We start from the raw sequence: 18,657 nt of genomic DNA on the forward strand, positions 1-18,657 counted from the left end.
TATTATTATCGCGTATTAGGCGCTTTCTACCTTCTCTTAGTATTCTTTAACTCTATAATAATTAGCTATTCCTATATATTTAGTAAGCGTCTATATAGGTAGTAGTATAGCAGGCTTCCTACTATCGGTAAGATAATATCGGGTAGCTATAGCGGAGATATAGGAATCTTAATAGAGCTAGAGTGCCTTCTATAATCTATCTCGAATAATCCTAATCCTAAGGAACTATAAAGCTTCTCCTATATCACGGAGCTCCTATTAACGGTAGAGTACCTAGTATACTCTCTTTACCTATTCTCGCTATAAAGGGTAGTTCACGATAATTATATCGTTAATATAGAAGATAATAATAATACCGTCGTCGACGAGTATATAAAGGTTATCCTATACGACTTTAAATCTATATTATTTTATTCTACAACTTACTTCCTTCTACTATAGTCGAGGAGATTTATATAGCCCGTAGAGTGCTTTCTTAAGCTTCTAACTAAGCCCTACGCGGCTAAAGCTTTCCGGTAACTTAGTATAGACTTCCTTATCGAGTAGACTATTCAAGAATATATTAACAGCGTTAAATTACCGAGTATTAAGGTTAAATACTATAATAAGAGAGAGTACTACCCTAGTAGTTCGAATAGCTAGTATAGCTAAGTACTTCTCCTCGGTAGTTATAGTTTAAAGGTCTCTACGGATATAGATCTAAGCTTTTAGCTTCTTAAGATATCTATCGCTATTATATTTATATATAAATACCTATTTTAATAGAAGAATCTACTTCCTAGTATTACTCGGACGTCGTACGATCTCGTACGTTCCTTTATCTTCTAGTATCTTAATTTTATTATTTATAGCTTATAAGAAGCTGTCTCTAAATAGATAGTTTATTATCTCTTTCTATCCTTAAGGCTCTAGTAATAGCTTATCTCGGTAGTATCTTAGCTAGTCGATCCGGCTTTAATAAAGAGCTATAGCGAATATAGCTAGTATCTAAGGTATATCTCTATCGTTACTATTATCGTCGATAGCTAGATAACTAATAAAATTATCCTCGAAGCGTACTCTTCGCTTCCTGCTTCCTTATATAACGTTTTCTAAGGTTATATCTTCTACGATATCTCTTAGAGCTTGCTTAGTATTATTCTTAGTCGATTCTAGCTTATTTTCGGTCGGGGAAAATACTCCTAGTATTATTTACGGTAGTTCTAGTAATACTAATAATATTTCTATAGCTTACTATAATAGATTTAAAGGATTTAGAGATAGAGAAGAGTAGTAGATAATAGATTAAGGTATTAGGAGTAAGGCTGTAAGGTTATATCTAAGCTACTCTTCTAGTATACGCTCTCGGCCTATTTACTACGTACGTTTACTATAACTAAATCCTACCTCCTAATTAGTTAAACTAGAATTAGTTTACTTAGTTTATATCTCCTAGATATTAGATATCTCTATTAGCTTTAATACTTTAACTTTATCCTCTTCAGCTTTATTAATTTCTAAAATAGGAAGTCGTTCTAATATATCTATAGGCTTAATAGTATCCTACTTCTTATTATAGAAGACCTTCTTATTAAATATAATATCTCTCGCGTCCTATACGAGTCCTCTTTACGGTATCTAAATACGCTAGATATTTAATACGGTATAGCTAACTATATAACTAGTCTCTATTCTCGATACTATCTTATTACTATATAGAATACTCTATCTCTTAATATACGTATAGTATCTATATAGCCTTAAATTTATAAGGTTTAGGCGTATCTACGATAATTCGGAGTTGATCTAGGTATAGGCTTCCTACTACGGTATAATCTACTTCCCGTCTAGTATTTTAGTAGGCGATCTATTCAATATATAAGCTATATAACGAGCTATTTCTAGCTATAGATCCTTCGGTAGTTTAGTATTAAGTAAGAGTACTCTTATACTAGTTATTATTACCCTCCTAGAGCGTTCACTAAAAGAGTTCTGTTCTAGTATACCTATAATACTCTGTTTAATAATAAATCCTATATCCTCGAGGTATTCCTTAACTACTCTTCCTATAGAGTATTTATAATTATATCGAAAGGCCTTTATCGGAAGGTTCTATTATATCTTCGCGAGTATATAGAACTTCCTAATAGCTTCCTAGTATTTATTCTTCTTCTAATACGTATATATAATATATAATCGAATACTATCAAGATAGAAGTATATAATCTAGCGATCCCTATTATAACTAGGTATAATTTAGATAAGGTTAAAGTGTACTCGGCCGAATCTGCTATACACTTTTCTATTTAGTCGTCTAGAGATCTAACGCTTTGCCTTTACTTGCTAATAGACCTCGTATTATTTAGGATTATCTTTAGATTTCAAGTCCGGTATTATCTTAACACCCTCGATAAGCTCCGGTAGCTTCTCGACTTTTCCTTAGTAAGTATACCCTAAACGTCGATACTAAATATTAGCTTTCGCTTCTAATACTAATAGTTTCTCGCTATAGCGCGTCGCTATCGTAAGATCCTATTATAATAGTTTCGTAAGAGCGAATAGCCCGCTATAATCTTCGAGTATTACCCTTATCGGAATAAATCCCTTATAGTATATTACTCCCTTACTATTATCCTATTAGAATCTAAGCTTCCTAATCTTCGAATAAGATATTAGATTCGTGTAGAATTTAGGTAAGTATTAGATATCTCTTAGACGTAGTTTAAGCTAATTCCCTTATCTATTCTATATTATAATAATAACGTTACCTCTTCTAAGTAGGTCTGTATAACTATTACTAGTTTTAATAGATTTATTCGTCGCCTTAAATATTATAAACGCTTCACGATTATTATATATATAATACGTACTTCCCGAGTCTAGTATCTAATAGTTTAATAAAGGATAATCGGCTTACGGTATATCGGAGAAGAAGGATATAGCTAGTATAGATAGCTAAGGAGTCTCTTATACCTCCGACCTTAGCTATTCTATCCTTACTTACTTATAGTTATTAAGCTTTAGTATCTCCGCTTCGATCTTATTAATCTCCTCTTTTTTTAGCTGAAAAGCTACGGTTCTTATAGTAGGGTTAATAAAGAGGTATTCACTATACTAGTAAACCTTCCTATATACGTATTTAGCTAGTCCCTTCTTATTCCGATTCTATATAGACGTTATCGTTGTCGGTAAGGCTTCTTCCTAATTATTTAATATTATAAATAATACCTTTAAACCTCCCTTTCTAGTACTCGCTTATACGATCGTACGTTATCGAGTACGATATATAGCTATAACTATATAGAATATAAGTAATTCTTTATTCTCTTTAAGGTCCCTTAAGTGCTATATAATAAATATATCGTCCGATAATAGTAGCGTATCTAAGAAATCTCGAATAGTATCTTAATTATTAATATAGTCCGGCACTTTAGCGGCTTTGTACTCTCTAAATAGCGCTTTCTACTTACTAAGGATATAATCCTATACTATATCTTTTAGTAATTAGTAGAGTATTAATCTCTATACCTATCAGAGCTCCTAGCGTCTATTAGACGTATCCGGACGGAAGATAGTAGCGAGCTTCTAGAGCCTAAGTCTAGGTCTATCTATTCCTACTACTAAATAGCGTACTTCTATTACTATTAACTTCTAGATTAGTATATCTACTCTAGCTAATACCTTCTTTAAGCGTTGCCTTCGCGTCTCTTATCGCTCTATATATAAGATCTCTATATTCTATTTATAGATCTATAGGTCGGATAGCGACGAGAATTCTCCTAGAGGATCTAGTTCCTCTAACGCTAGCGGTAAGGTCTTAATATCCTTATCTAATATATCCGGATTCAGGTAATCCTAGATATCTTCGGTAATAGCTGCTAACCGAATATAGTCTATCTAGACCCTCTACTACGTTTCCGACTAAAGCTTCTCTTCGAGTAGTAAGACCGAGTCTATTACCTTTAAATCTTCTATATCCGAAGCCTTTCTAAACAGCCTCTATTTCCTAATCGGGAATATATAGTCTCTCCGTTGAGATTCGGACTATAACACTAGGCGTAGCCGGAAGGTGTATAACGTCGCTAGCGATACTCGGATACTAACGATTCAGGGGTTCTAACCACTCTACCGTGTTGATAAGCGCTATACAGGTGCGTAGGGATTATCTCTATTCAATCCTAGCGCGTGCGGATCGGGCTTATAACTATTAATGTAGTAGGATACGGTATCGGCTAGGAAAGCTAGGATCCAATAGAACGAGATGCTTAATATAGTGATATATTAGGTAACTGAACTATCTAAGTGTATAGGCGGGGGAATATTGAATATCCCCTACCTTGCTATCTAGCGTGTTACGGCGCTAGGTTCCGAGTATACCCGGGATACCATACAAAACACGTAGCAAATCGAGTATCCCTGTAATATCCTGACGCGCATGGAGATATGTGGGTCTCGCCCGTATTATGCAGTCTTCCTTCTCGACATGAAAGTTCCATAATAAGATCTGCGTTCATTGATCCACTTCAAGACTATGTGAATGGCAGCTCTGTTGATTGGGAAACAGTTGGCTATAAGACAGCCCGGCGACTAGATAATGCGGGGAATATAGACAGCTGGCAAGACACTCTTTGGAACGAGGAGGATCCTGTATGGAACTTGGTTAGAGCCAACGGCTCATGATATCGAAGTAAACCCGTGAAGATTACTTTCAATAAATAAATTTGTGAACTAGACCCGGCCGTATAACCTCAAGTTTCTTGTACATAGTGCGGCTTTTACTCAACACTCAATGGATAGCATGATAAGCTGTACATGATAGAGACAAAGATTTTGTAGTTTGCCCTTACATCAAGATCAACCCAGTACCAGAAGTATATCAAAACATGTCGAATCTGGAACCGCTCAAGCCGTGCTATATACCAATGACTGAGGTAAAAATGGCAGTCCGCTTGTTTTGCTTGCTAGATCTACAAACACGTGATGTAGCAAGTTGCGGCTGACCAGGTAATATGACTTTCTAGCTAGATTTGACCTGTGATAAAGATGTACCTCTTAACTATGGCAGTGCATCTTTTACGCGGTGCTGATAACTCAGTGAACACTAGAAACCGCCTTCATAAAAACCCCAATTCCAGCCCCTGTTGCGTCGCCAACTGGTTCGCATCAAATTCAAGACCCTCGGATTTGCCTTTCCACAGCTCTTTGAGCAAAGCCAATAGCTTTATATTCTGCAAATATCTATCGGACACCAGCTCATCGACAAAAACTCGTTCTATAAATGCTTTCCACTCAGGGTTATGATGCATGATTTCCAACTCACAGCCTGCGATGAATAAAGGGTATTGTAATGCATTGATAATCAGAAGTTCGTCTTTGCTCATGTCTGCTTTGCGTCTGACAATTGCCTCTATCCCGGTTAATAAGCGATTGACGAGAACATCCCCCCGAGGCGTATTGGTAATGAATGAAGTAGCAGCAGTTTTATCATCACGTCCAGGGGCCTTGGCGTTTTTTCGGCGCGATGATAATACACCTGCGCATCGATAGGATTCCCACAATTGTATCTCGTCAAAACTTCCTAATTCCCCCGGCCAATCCAAGAAGTCTTTCTCTGTTGTGTCAAAATCAATGCCAGATAAAAGGTCCAGAAGCGAGCGGGGGATGCCGCTGATTGGCTCAATACTGTCTCTTTCATCGTCTGTAGAGGACTTGGACCGGCAATATCGGTACCAGATATGTATTGATGAAGACTGGCGACCCAGGATGCAACATGGCATCTCCAGTATTCCCATTATCTCCAGCAGGCTGCATGTCATCGGGCCATTGGATTTCAACGAACTGATACAATGAAAGCCTTCTATAACACCCCATAGGCTTTTGATATGACAAGTCCACGGCATTCCTTTGATCAACTGAAAAATGACTGTATGAGTATAAAAAAGCATTAGACAGCTTTCAGGTGGACTTACACATATGCTACATAACAAACAACACGCTAAACTAGTGCCGTTTTTGAGCCTGGCTTCACTACTAGCCAGCTCATTGCGTAAATTGCGTAAAGCACAATCAAAGTACTCAAAAAATTGAGCATTTGAATCGCATGTCAGGGCTGCTTGCAAGGCAACACAGATCTTGTAGCATGCCCGAGACTCCTCACATAAAGTATGCAATGAGTCGACTAGATTTATTGCTTTTTTCTGTGCAGCAAAAAGGGATCTGCTGCCAGAATCGACAACTATATGAGTAACTTAATTCAACAGCTCCTTTTGAGATTTCGTATGCAGAGGTCTGGGCCGAGGCAGGGGGTATTAAAAAATTACATTCTTGGAAAAGAGTTTGCTCTTCAGGCGATACAGCTCGATTTTCACATGCGATAACGATTGGATCGACAGCAGATGCAACATTTGAACTTGGTGAATCGGGACTGGGGGTGGGCTGGCGAGCAGGGCTTGTCTTGTATAAAGAAACCTGCTGTGAATTGGACAAAAAAGTGTTGGGCTCTACCATTCCAGGTTTCCTCCGTCTTCCCGGGGGCCTAGGTAGCACATTATCGTCCGTGGGCTTCTCTGCGCCAGTGAAACGGCCTCGAGATGCTATCCCAGTTCCCCAACGTAAGCGCACTTCGTAGCCTTCACAGGGAAGATTTCGCTCGCGGCAGACTCCGCAGTTAGGTCGACCGCCATCACATTTTCTTCGGCGGCGCCTGCAGGTCCAGCATCCATTGTAGGATCGGGTCTTGTTGGTGGACATGCTTTTCTAGGCGTTGCTTGGAACGGATCCCGGGAACGTTAACATGGAGATCGGCAAACTTGAATATATGCGGGGCTATTATTGAATCAGATGACTGTGTCTTGTCGGCAAGGACTTGAGTGATCAAAGGGGGGGGGGGGGGGGGGGGGGGGATGGACGCAAAGGAAGATTGTATTCCATAGGATATGGGGGTTTGAATTATGGGGGTAAGGCAACAGAGGTCTGCTCACGCGGAGTACACTCGGCGGCAGGACCTTCCATTTTGGGTCTACCGCCCGAGCCACCAAACTTCAAATCTCCAAGACACAGACATCAACGTAAACCCCTCCCGGTGAAATGAAATGTGTTATGTGATAAAACGCCCACCAGGTACGACATGTATTCATCGCGTTCCCAGTCACCTGTACAATGTTCCATGCCATCCTAATAATGTGAACAGTGAAATATGTTGATCTGGACAAAATCTTTAGCAGCGGACAGGTACAAAAGCAACAATATTGTTCGGGCCAATACGCGGGAAAATAACAATGATGTAATGTAGTCTATAGAGAATACAAGCGTCGCTTGAAATACCAGCTGCCCTGCCACCCTTTCTGTAAATATTACACGTAGTTACCTTACCAAGCCTAGATCTGCGATAAGGTGCCTAGCCTACTATAGCCGCAAAAGAGGCCCAGGGTAGAGTGCTGCAGTTGCCTGTCGTTCTGCCTTGTGGCCTCAGGCATTTAGCTATAGTTCTCGGCTGCGAAACCAAAGATCAGGACGCGTCCAGACTGCCAGGCACTAAGGCTAACCCAGGCCGTGCTACAGTTGAACAAAATGCGCGATACAAAGGAGGCAGCCATAGCAAATTGTGTGAATGTTTTGTGATCCAAAGTCCGTTGGAACCGAGACCGTAGCCTTGGTACTCATGGTTTTGTGGGTATGGAGTGTCTGAGAGTGATCGCAGCTGTGTAGGGAAAACATGGGTGGAAGATGTCGGGCCAGATTTGGGCGGATCGAGAAGAGCGAGAGTTCCGATATTTGTGAGAATAGAACAGCCAATAGTTTGGAAAGAAAGTTTAATGGCAACAGAGCCAACATTCAGGGTCTGGAGACAGGCGCCAGTCTGCGCATCCCAGATCTCGATGGCCTTGTCGTCGGACCCGGACGCGACGCGGCGGCTGTCGTAGGAGAAAGAACACCACTGAGGTGACTCGGCTATTATGGACCTTCAGCGTGTGCAGGCAGGCACCGACCTTCTCGATCTAGCGTGCGGTGATTGTCGATGATATTCAATCTCGATCTCAAGATTTGGTCAAACCTTCCACTTAAGCCCGAGCCTAACCTAAAGCCTACTATGTGCCCGGGTTCTAGGCCTACGGAAGCCTATAAATGCCTATTTTTATATAAAAGTAAGGTCTTAGTATTTATAAAATAGCTTGTTTATTAGAATTAAATACTATTTTTTGAATTTATTCTAGTTATACCTTCACGAATCGTGTATATAACGTATATGCTTATTGAAAATGACGATATATGTTAGGGTGCTACTTGCAGGATAGCGGCCTGTTGGTCAGGTAAGAAAAATGAATACAATGTTGAATCGTTGTAGAACCGAGGAAGAATAGTAAAGGTGTATAATCCCAATAACTGAAATTTGAAAAGATTCAGTTCGAAAGAAAGGGGGATTCTATTTCTATAACCCTATTGTCGTCATTCCGCTGTTTGCCGAGGGTATGATGATAAAGGAGTCCGGATCCAACTTTTTGTTTCCTGTGAACATATATCGTCATGCATACGATTCGTATCCGAAGTCGGCCAGAATGACATCGGAATAACATCAAAAATTATACATCTGGTTGTTCTATAACAGTTTTCGTTGATAATAGATTTAATAGATGTAAACTACGCGTGTAGGCTTACCAGGTCTTCTTTTTAGGCATACTGATAGTCGTAGCGTTTAGAGAATCGTGTACGAAGCTTTACTCGACGCTTGATATAGCGTGTTATCTAATGAACACCTATAGTAGAAGGTATAGTATCACCGCGTGCTGCTAGTAGAAGATTTGCTATATCTTGAATATACGAAGGCCTAGGGGAAGCGCCACACGTATCTAGTGATAGGATTCACTAATAAAGCGAATCTTCTTCTTCGTGTGTCAGTTTTAAGCGTGGTGATCGTGTATCCTAGCGAGTTGGCATCCCTTTGATCCGATGGTATAATATAGTGATAGGCACGTTATAAGCCGCTGCTGCCTCGCGTATAGATATGGTAGGATCTCTTTGAATAGCTTCAATTGCTCATAGTATTTTACCCTCCCTATCTGAGATTTTGAGCATTTTCAGGACGTTTTGGTGGCATGGTGTGTGGTGGAAGATAGTAGGTGACGCGTGGGAAGCGTGTTTTTGGTGGGATGTTCCACTCAAGCAGTGTCTCCGCCCACCCACACCGCTTCCGCGTTGTGGGTGTGCCACGTATAAATGGTCACCTTTTGCTATTTCCCCCATCTACTACTGCATCCTGCTAGTATCTATAAAGAAAATATCACCTTTCTGGCGTGCTTCCTCCGCTCTTTCTAGTGCTATATCTTGATTCTGTGTAGGATCTAGTGGTGGTGATGTTCTATACGCTTTCTTCCGCTGCTTCCTTACCCGCTTCCGCTCTGCCTCCGCTTCCTTCTCGTTTCTTTTAGTAATAGAACGATTTGCATCTCTAATAGAGAGTCCCCCTGTTTTTCTAAGCGCTGTTTTAACCTAGTGCTTAGTGATTAGGCGCTGTAGTAGTTGTTGAGCTTCCCTAATCTTCCGAATTGTATTATTTACTATTTGAAGATTCTCTATAGCAATCTTGTTATGATGAAATAGGCGATCAAGATTACGTTGCTGCCTTAGTGTAAGATCTTCTTGTTGATATCTAGTAATCTTCTTTTGATTCTTCTCTAGATCCTGTATAGATCTAGGCAGCGATTGGTCGATACTAGAAGAAGATATAGGTGATGGTGAAGGTGTTGTATAAAGCTAGCGCTATAAGATCTAGGTAATCTTGGATAGGAAGGCTATTAATAACCTTTCTACTATCGACTGGATAGATCCTACGATCTTTAAACGATTCACGAATAATTCGCTAGCTAAACGCTCTATTCCGAATATCACCGATTATTCGAAGGAACTCCGATCTTCCGATAGGGCTTCTACCCTAAAACGCGTAGTCGTTATTCGCTAAGCGGAAGTTTTGCTTATAGCTTAGAAACGGCTTACCGTTAAGCGGCTAGCAAAGGTATGTAGTATGTAGCAGTGTCTCCGCCCACCCACACCGCTTCCGCGTTGTGGGTGTGCCACACACTGATGCATAACCACACACTGATGCATAATCTTTTATATTTCTCCTATCTACCGCTGCATCCCACTAGTATCTATAAAGAAACCCTGCCCGTTCTGACGTGCTTCCTCTGCTCTATCTAACGATGCCTGGGATTCCTGTGTAGGATCTGGTGGTGGTGATGTTCCATACGCTTTCTTCCACTGCTTCCTCACCCGCTTCCGCTCTATATCCGCTTCCTTCTCCTTTCTTTTAGTAATAGAACGATTGGCATCTCTAATAGAGAGAACCCCTGTTTTGCTAAGCGGTGTTTTAACCTGGCGCTTGGTGATTGGGCGCTGTAGTGGTTGTTGAGCTTCCCTAATCTTGCGAATAGTCTCGTTCGCTAGATTTAGGTTCTCTATAGCAATCTTGTTATGATGAAACACACGATCAAGATTACGTTGCTGCCTTGGTGTAAGATCCTCTTGATATCTAGCAATCTTCCTTTGATTCTTTTCTAGATCCTGTATAGATCTAGGCGGCGATTGGTCGATACTAGAGGAAGATATAGGTGGTGGTGAAGGTGTTAAACGAAGCGGTAGATCTGGCGCTAGGAGATCTAGGATCTCTTGGATAGGAAGGCTATTAAGAACCTTTCTACTATCGACTGGATAGATCCCACGATCTTTAAACGATTCACGAATGATTCGCTGGCTAAACGCTCTATTCCGAATATCACCGATTATTCGAAGGAACTCCGATCTTCCGATAGGGCTTCCACCCTAAAACGCGTGGTCGTTATTCGCTAAGCGGAAGTGTTGCTTATAGCTTAGAAACGGCTTACCGTCTAGCGGTTGGCAAAGGTGTGTAGTATGTGGTAGGAATCCTATTGGTAGGATATTGTTCTCTTCGCAAAGGTGTAGGAATTCGAATGTAAGATGCGAACCGTGGCCGTCGAATATTAGGATACGTTTTTCACCCGATTTCGTACGGTCGCATGTTGATTCTATAAAGAATCGAAGCCATTGAACTGCTATATCGTCGGTTATCCAACCGTTAGGCGATGTAGTGATAGTAGTTCTTGGTGGTAGGCCTTCTGTTTGATTAAACCAAGATTCTATAAAGATCCCGTTGCCTTTGAATATAAACCAGGGTTCCATCTGCCACCCGTCGGCAGCGATACACTCGATAGACGTGATATTTTCGCCTTGGTCTGGCTGAGGAAGATCTACTATCTTCCTACTAGTAGTAGTAGTAGTAGTAGTAGATATAACGTTTCTAGATCTTCCTTCGCCTGGTTGAAAGCCGTATTCATCAAAGTTATAGACTAAGCGTGGTGGTGTAGTCTTCTTGATCGTTTGGGCTAGTAGATCGTACCAATGCTGTAGTGCTGCTGGATCCTCTGCTAGAATTCGCTTTGACTCCTTCGTATACTGCTTAGTAGGCCCTAATTGAAGATGTTTAGGAAGCCTATTAATAAAGCGATACGCCCACATCTTGCTAATCGGCGGCTTGCCGACGCGTTGGCATGCACGATTCGCCCACGATTCTAGTATCCTAGGAGTGATAGGCATATAGCAATCGTTCATATATTGAATCCAGCGAATCAAAGCCTCTTCTTGATAGGTTTCTAGAGCGTATCCAACACCGCGTTTAGCTGTATTAGGCCCTGTTCCTTTTTTGACACGGCGATAGAGAGTGCTTTGATTAACGCCAAATTCGCGTGCTAAACGCGCTATATTCGGCTTCTCCTCTCGGGATGCAGCTAGGCAGGCCTCAGCCATACGAGATTCATCAAATTTAGGCATATTTAGATAGTGGTGTTGGATAGGGAAGCAGAAAATAGGAAGTAGGAGAAGATTATGCATCAGTGTGTGGTTATGCATCAGTGTGTGGCACACCCACAACGCGAAGCGGTGTAGGTGGGCGGAGACACTGCTAGTAGGAATCCTATTAGTAGGATATCGTTCTCTTCGCAAAGGTGTAGGAATTCGAATGTAAGATACGAACTGTGACTGTCGAATATTAGGATACGTTTTTTACCCGATTTCGTACAGTCGTATATTGATTCTATAAAGAATCGAAGCTATTGAACTGCTATATTATCGGTTATCTAACCGTTTAGCGATATAGTAATAGTAGTTCTTGGTGGTCGGTCGTCTGTTTGATTAAACTAAGATTCTATAAAGATCCCGTTGCCTTTAAAGATGAACTAGGGTTCTAACTTGTTAGGGAATAACTACTTATACAGGGTAGAAAGCCTGTCGACTAGGTAGGAAGATGAACGTCAAGTAAGGAAAGCAAAACACTGTTTCTTGCTATCATGGATCTCTCCATAATCCTCAATTTATATACAAGCTTCAACACTTTCCTATATGACCAAAGCAAAGACGATGGATCACATTACAACATGCGGTCTGACGTAACCCACATGTAACAGAGGTAAGCAAAGGCTACAGGGAAGAGGGGTTCACGAATCCCTAATAGAAGGGCACCGAACCCTCAGGGCCTTGTAGGTCATGCATCTATGTTAGGGAGAAGTAGGACTGTTATGACGAAGCCTGACCGATAAGGTGTCGAACTGACAACTGAGGTGTGAAGTTGGGAATAGCTTCATGTTGCAATATCATATGACATAACTGCTACCCGTCGGTAGCGATATACTCGATAGACGTGATATTTTCGCCTTAGTCTGGCTAAGGAAGGTCTACTATCTTCCTACTACTACTACTAGTAGTAGTAGTAGTAGTAGTAGTAGTAGTAGTAGTAGTAGATATAACGTTTCTAGGCCTTCCTTCGCCTGGTTGAAAGCCTCATTTATCAAAGTTATAGACTAGACGTGCTGGCGTAGTCTTCTTGATAGTTTAGGCTAGTAGATCCTACTAGTGCTATAATGCTGCTAGATCTTCTGCTAGGATTCGCTTTAATTCCTTCGTATACTGCTTAGTAGGCCCTAATTGAAGATATTTAGGAAGCCTATTAATAAAGCGATACGCCCACATCTTGCTAACCGACGGCTTCCCGACGCGTTGGCATGCACGATTCGCCCACGCTTCTAGTATCCTAGGAGTGATAGGCATATAGCAATCGTTCATATATTGTATCCAGCGAATCAAAGCCTCTTCTTGATAGGCTTCTAGAGCGTGTTTAGCGTTACGTATAGCTGTTTTAGGCCTTGCTCTCTTTTTAAGCCGATTAGAGAGCGTCGTTCTAGGCACGCCAAATTCGCGTGCTAAACGTGCTATATTCGGCTTCTCCTCTCGTGATGCAGCTAGGCAGGCCTCAGCCATACGAGATTCATCAAAATTAGGCATATTTAGATAGTGGTGTTGGATAGGGAAGCAAAAAATAGGGTAGTAGAAAAAGTGACCATTTATGTGTGGGTGACCATTTATACGTGGCACACCCACAACGCGAAGCGGTGTGGGTGGGCGGAGACACTGCTAGTGAAACAAGTTATAACTCTTCTAACCCAATCACTAAGCCTAAGCCCGTCCTAATATCTACTCACTCAGCCTGAGCCTAAGCGCCTTTATAAAAAACAGCGGCAGTCGAGATAGGAAAGTTCCACTCGTTAGATATTATCCGGTCTATATTACCAACAATCGAATAAATGCTTCAATCAGGCCACCTACCATCCATGTCACTTAGGTTTAACTTTCTTGGGCTGAAGTCAGGCGGGAAGCTGGCCTTAGGCGGCCGCCTTAAATGTCAACCTGGGCCCTCATATTGGCAATTTCATCTCCCATGAAATATTTTCCTCACAGTATCAGGGTTTCTCTTTTCTTTTCTTTTTTTTTTCTGGGAAGCATCAAGATGGTTCGCTTCATCACTGACTCCCGAGCGCCTCCGATGCAGAAGTCCCCACTCCTTGTTATCGGCGCGGGACTGCCTCGTACTGCAACGTCCTCGCTCCAAGCGGCACTAGAAGAACTCGGCTTTGACCCATGCCTCCACATGGCACACATAATCCCTCATACAAACCGTATGCAAATACTGTTAGATGCAGCCCGTGAAACGGACATTATTATACGCCAAAAACTCATACATCAACTTTTGGATGGCTACGCGGCAGTGTGCGATATGCCTGCCGTCTTTTTTCTTGATGACTTACTGGACATGTTTCCTGATGCAGTAATAATCCTAAGTGGCCGCACCCAACCTGAGACATGGGCAAAAAGCTGTTCTGAGAGCCTGGGTTTCTTCTTCACCCGCCGATTTTACTGGACCTGCTTCCTATGGAAAACCGACCGTCAGTGGTTTCGCTTGAATATGCGTATTTTGGATTGGTGCAAGGAAAAGTTGGGAGAAACACAGATATTCTCCGGAAATATGTATGATAAGTATAATGATTCGGTGAGAGCAACTGCAAAACATCATGGACGGGATATTTTGGAGTTCAAGGCAGAGGATGGGTGGGAGCCACTCTGTGAATACCTGGGCAAAGATGTTCCAAATAAAGAATTCCCCAAGGTAAACGAAAAAGGCACATTTGCAATGATCAAGAGAATTATGATCATCAAGGGATTGCTGAGCTGGGCCGCTCTTGGAGGAGCCGTATGGGTTGGGTGGAGATATGGGTTAGCTTGGGTTCGATAATTCGATTTTGTTGTTATCCATGGTTATCAATCTTATCTATATGATCATCACATATAATTTTATCATCGCTTTTTTAAAGGTATGGAATACTGCTGTTAATTAAGAGAAATAATATTTGAACACATTGCCTGAGCAGAAAGAGCCAACAACTGCGTCCGCATCGTGACAAACAGTCGCTTCGGAGACTGAGGCGTGATCAAGACCAATGCGCAAAGAACATGAAGCCCTCGAATGCACGACTTGATATCGCAGTTTATCATTATCACCACCGTATTCCGCCTGTGAGTACCCCTCGCCAGGTCCAAGGATATTTGGCCAATTCATATAATCCTTTCCACATCTCAGCATTCGGTTGTGACTCTGGTGTGAATCCATAGTTTTGAATCTCATTTTGATCCCACTCTCGTGGTTGCGCAATATAATCACCTTTTGAATTTCCTTCTAATTCACAGGTCCGCTTAGCACCCGCTTCACATAAAATCTGTATGACCTCCGGTAAGCATCTGTATGCTTCTGCTGCCCGATCTGCCGGGCCTTGATTTTCATCATATACTCGATTCTCCTCGAGAGCTTTAGTACGAGCTGCGCCAGCTTTGTAGGAGGCCAGTTTTTCAATGTGTGTACGACGACTGATTTCCGCCGAGTGTAGAGCGTGGTCTAGGGGGCGCCACGGTGGAGATTTGGATTTGCTAGGCTTGTTAATAGATTGTGAAAGGCCGAGGCAAAGAAGAAGATTCAAAGTCAGTGGCTTGCCACGGTCAGAGGCAGCACAGAGAGTTTCGTGACTGTTGGGATTGGGAAGGTAGTGAATCTCATAAGCCCTTTGGATGTCGGGATTCAGATGCAGGAGGAAATGCTGAATAAGGTCATGGCTGACTTGGTCCGTGAGACTGGCATTATTGGCAATGGAGTAGAAAATATCCCGTCCACGATCGTTCAGAGCGAGTGGGTCAGCACCTTTCCCTAACAGGAAACAACTTCGCCGCACGGGATCAAGCTCTGTTTCAAGAGCTATAGATAGTGGCGTGGCACCTCGGCGGGTTTTCGCGTTAATGTTTGCGGGAGGAGAGTGAGAAAGTAGAATCTCGCACGCAGCCTCGAACTCATCTTCCGGATGATAGATGGTCGCCAGTAAATGGAGTGGGGTTTCCTCTTCGAATCGGTTGGGGATATCAAGGTCTGGAATTGCCTGCACAATTCTCTTCAAGGTCGGCAAGTACGATTCCGGATAATCCAGACGTGGCCCGACAATGGAAACCCATGAATGTAGAATAGTATCCCCACCAGCCAATGTTGATTCTTTCAGATCGGCTCCTGCCTCCAGCAATGCACAAATCATACCCCCATCCCAAACCCCTGCATCTGCCGCAGCAGCAATAGGCGTAAGAGAAGGATATCCCTTATCCTTTGCGTTAATATCCGCCCCAGCAGCAATCAGGGCTTTCACCAGATCTACTGTCTCCGCCAGATGCCTCTCCCAGGTCCCATGGCGAATCCAATAATGCCAGCAATGAGGCAAGTATCCATGTCGATCGGGAAAATACTTCGTGATTCCATGTAGTGTATTTCGTCCCACGGAATCAAGCAAAGTGCCGTTTGCGCCGTGGTATATTAGATGTTTGGCGATATCGAGGTCTCCCAAGTAGGCCGCTAAGGCAAGTGGTGATGTGGAGGAGTCTAAGCCATGATAAAACGCGTTGGTGTTGGCACCAAGGGAAATGAGAGCGTCAATGGCCGTCATGTTACGGAAAAAGCATGCCCAGTGAAGGGGCGTGCCGTGAGGAAGTTCAAATGGACTGGATAGTCAGCTTAGTTGCACTGAGAATGAACAGAACTTACAAGTGAAGTATTTGTATCTTCTCTGGGAATCCTCCCATATTTGTCTTGACAACAGGCTCCATTACTGTATTCAAATCTGCTCCCTCTTTGACCATCCTTTTGGCAATTCGATGGATCGAATCGTTGGGAAGCATAAACAGCCAATGCAAAGGGGTAACCTTCTGGCGCGTTTGGCAGGCAGCATTTGCACCCCGATCGAGTAGAAGCTCAATCACATTGGTATGGCCGGCCTGAAATGCTGTGTATAGAGGCGTTTCCTCATTTTTGTTCTGTACATCCACTGCTATCAGTGTGGCGTTTAGTAGCTCCTGGATCGCATCCACGGACCCGAATGCTGCTGCTGCATGAAGTAATGTGTTTTCTTTGCTGTCAATGATACTTCCCTTTGTCAAATTCCATTCTAGGATCTTTTTGCTGCTTGTCGTGGCTTTCACATCACGTTTTCTTGTAAATGGCTCGGAGCAGAAACCTCCATTGTTCCTGAAACGGTCTTTAGCTTCCTTCATCCTCTTCGTCAGTGGACCCGCTCTTGCAAAATGAGCTCCCTCTGATACCGCATTCAGCATCCAATCCTCTAAAAATTCTTCGCTAAGATCCAAGTTTCGACCGTGTGCCTCCATAATTTGTGCATAAACAGCCTTGGCAGGGGAGTACCCAGCTCTCGCTGCATCGTCCAAATATGTCAACATTCGGTCCAAATATGCAGGCTTCTGGCCAGTTATAGTCTGCGCAATTCCGAAGAGCACATCTCCGGGAAACGGAGGAGCTTGGCCCTTCTTGCTGAGCACGAGTTGCTCTTCTAGTTCTGTGCGGATACTACCATCTAGTCGATACCAGAAGAGTGGGCCTTTATTATAAATTGGATCAATGATTCCTGTAGATGTGGTGGTCGAATTGGATTGAATCGAGGAAAGCCTGGTACGACAAATTAGCTGGCATCAAAAACATGAAGGACGAAAAATAATACCAAGACGCGTATATAGGGGAGTCTGCTTTGAGCAAAGTTGGACTCAGAAACGGACGGTTTCTTGGATCTTCAGAAAGTAGGCTGTGGATCGCCTTTCGGAGCTCCATACGTATAGATGATGGGATATCCTTTTGGTTGTTTAGCAACTGAGTGACCTGATCCGACACTTTGTCGGGGTTTTTGTCGGGAGTTGGAGCTTGACCACGTCCAGTGAATAGAGAAATTAAAACCAAACCAAAGCTATATGAATCGAACTTGAACATTAATTCTGATGAAAATTCTCCGAATCTGGAGATATCTCCACTCGAAACCTCCGGTGCCAACCAAGCTGGGGTTCCACGATAATCACTGGGAGATAATTTGCCTTCAGTCGTCTCCAAATCGATACAGACACCAAAATCGCTCAATTTAGCCTGGAAGGGCACATTCCCATTCGGACCCAAAAAGACAAGCACGTTGTCTGGTTTGATATCCCCATGTACAATCTTGAGATTGTGCAATGCTTCGAGGCCGTTCGCTGTATCCAGTGCAAGCTGATACCGGACCTCCACTGTTCTTTCCTCAGCGCTGAGGAAATCCCCCAGTGGCATGATCGCTGCTTCCACGAACAACACAGGCACAGCTAGATCCACATAAGGGAAGTCAAAGCCCCAGGCCAGGAGACTGGTGATATTTGGATGTGTACGTAGAATCGGGTTGCAGAGCGCCAGAACCTCTAGACCTAATGTTTTGAGTTGGAGGCGATAGTCTGTACTTGTGGAGAAGCGCTGTTCGGCTTTACTTGACAGAGGTATGTTAACGCGTTTAATAACTTGTCCTTCAAAAACAGGATCCTTAAAAACTGTGAACTGAGCACCCGCTCCGATTTTAGTGGCCCGAACCGATAGATTTGCGGCTTTGAGAAGACGGGGGCCGTGGATTCCCGTTTGAGAGAGGATGGTGGTAAAGTGAGAAAGGGTGCTGAGAACCGGTGCAGAGCCATTGCGTGTCGCAGTGATCGCTGATTCAAGTGGATCAGTCCACGATGAATCGGAGCTGGAAGAAATATTGAGGCTGCTAATGTCAAATTTCTCGATTTCGGGCGAGTCGGCCCAATCCTCCAGCGAGGGGGAGGAGAGATCGTGTCCGTCTACATAGTAGTAGTTGTTCTCATCGTCGATGTTGTTGAGAATATCATCATAGGAGAGGTCAGTCATGTTTGTTTTTCCCTCTGGCTTGGATCAGCGGATAATCCACCTCT

General features: G+C 42.8%; 3 protein-coding genes across 3 annotated transcripts; 1 reads left to right on the plus strand and 2 right to left on the minus strand.

Moving 5' to 3' along the window:
* Nucleotides 1-5,093: 5,093 nt before the first annotated feature.
* On the minus strand, nucleotides 5,094-6,729 carry N7462_007986 (Zn(II)2Cys6 transcription factor; the record flags this gene model as incomplete). The annotated part of the gene is given in 2 exon segments (XM_057079704.1): nucleotides 5,094-6,214; nucleotides 6,228-6,729. The coding sequence occupies 2 exon segments, from the start codon at nucleotides 6,727-6,729 to the stop codon at nucleotides 5,094-5,096; spliced, it is 1,623 nt and encodes a 540-aa protein (XP_056932374.1).
* A 7,099-nt stretch (nucleotides 6,730-13,828) lies between these two features.
* Nucleotides 13,829-14,611, plus strand: N7462_007987 (sulfotransferase family protein; the record flags this gene model as incomplete). The annotated part of the gene is made up of 1 exon (XM_057079705.1): nucleotides 13,829-14,611. One exon carries the CDS (start codon nucleotides 13,829-13,831, stop codon nucleotides 14,609-14,611), a length of 783 nt encoding a protein of 260 aa, XP_056932375.1.
* Nucleotides 14,612-14,873: 262 nt separating this feature from the next.
* On the minus strand, nucleotides 14,874-18,613 carry N7462_007988 (uncharacterized protein; the record flags this gene model as incomplete). The annotated part of the gene is made up of 3 exons (XM_057079706.1): nucleotides 14,874-16,407; nucleotides 16,451-17,365; nucleotides 17,418-18,613. 3 exons carry the CDS (start codon nucleotides 18,611-18,613, stop codon nucleotides 14,874-14,876), a joined length of 3,645 nt encoding a protein of 1,214 aa, XP_056932376.1.
* Nucleotides 18,614-18,657: the final 44 nt, after the last annotated feature.

This window comes from Penicillium macrosclerotiorum (genome assembly GCF_028827735.1).
Source record: "Penicillium macrosclerotiorum strain IBT 26536 chromosome Unknown utg000007l_segment0_segment0, whole genome shotgun sequence".
NCBI lineage: Eukaryota > Fungi > Ascomycota > Eurotiomycetes > Eurotiales > Aspergillaceae > Penicillium > Penicillium macrosclerotiorum.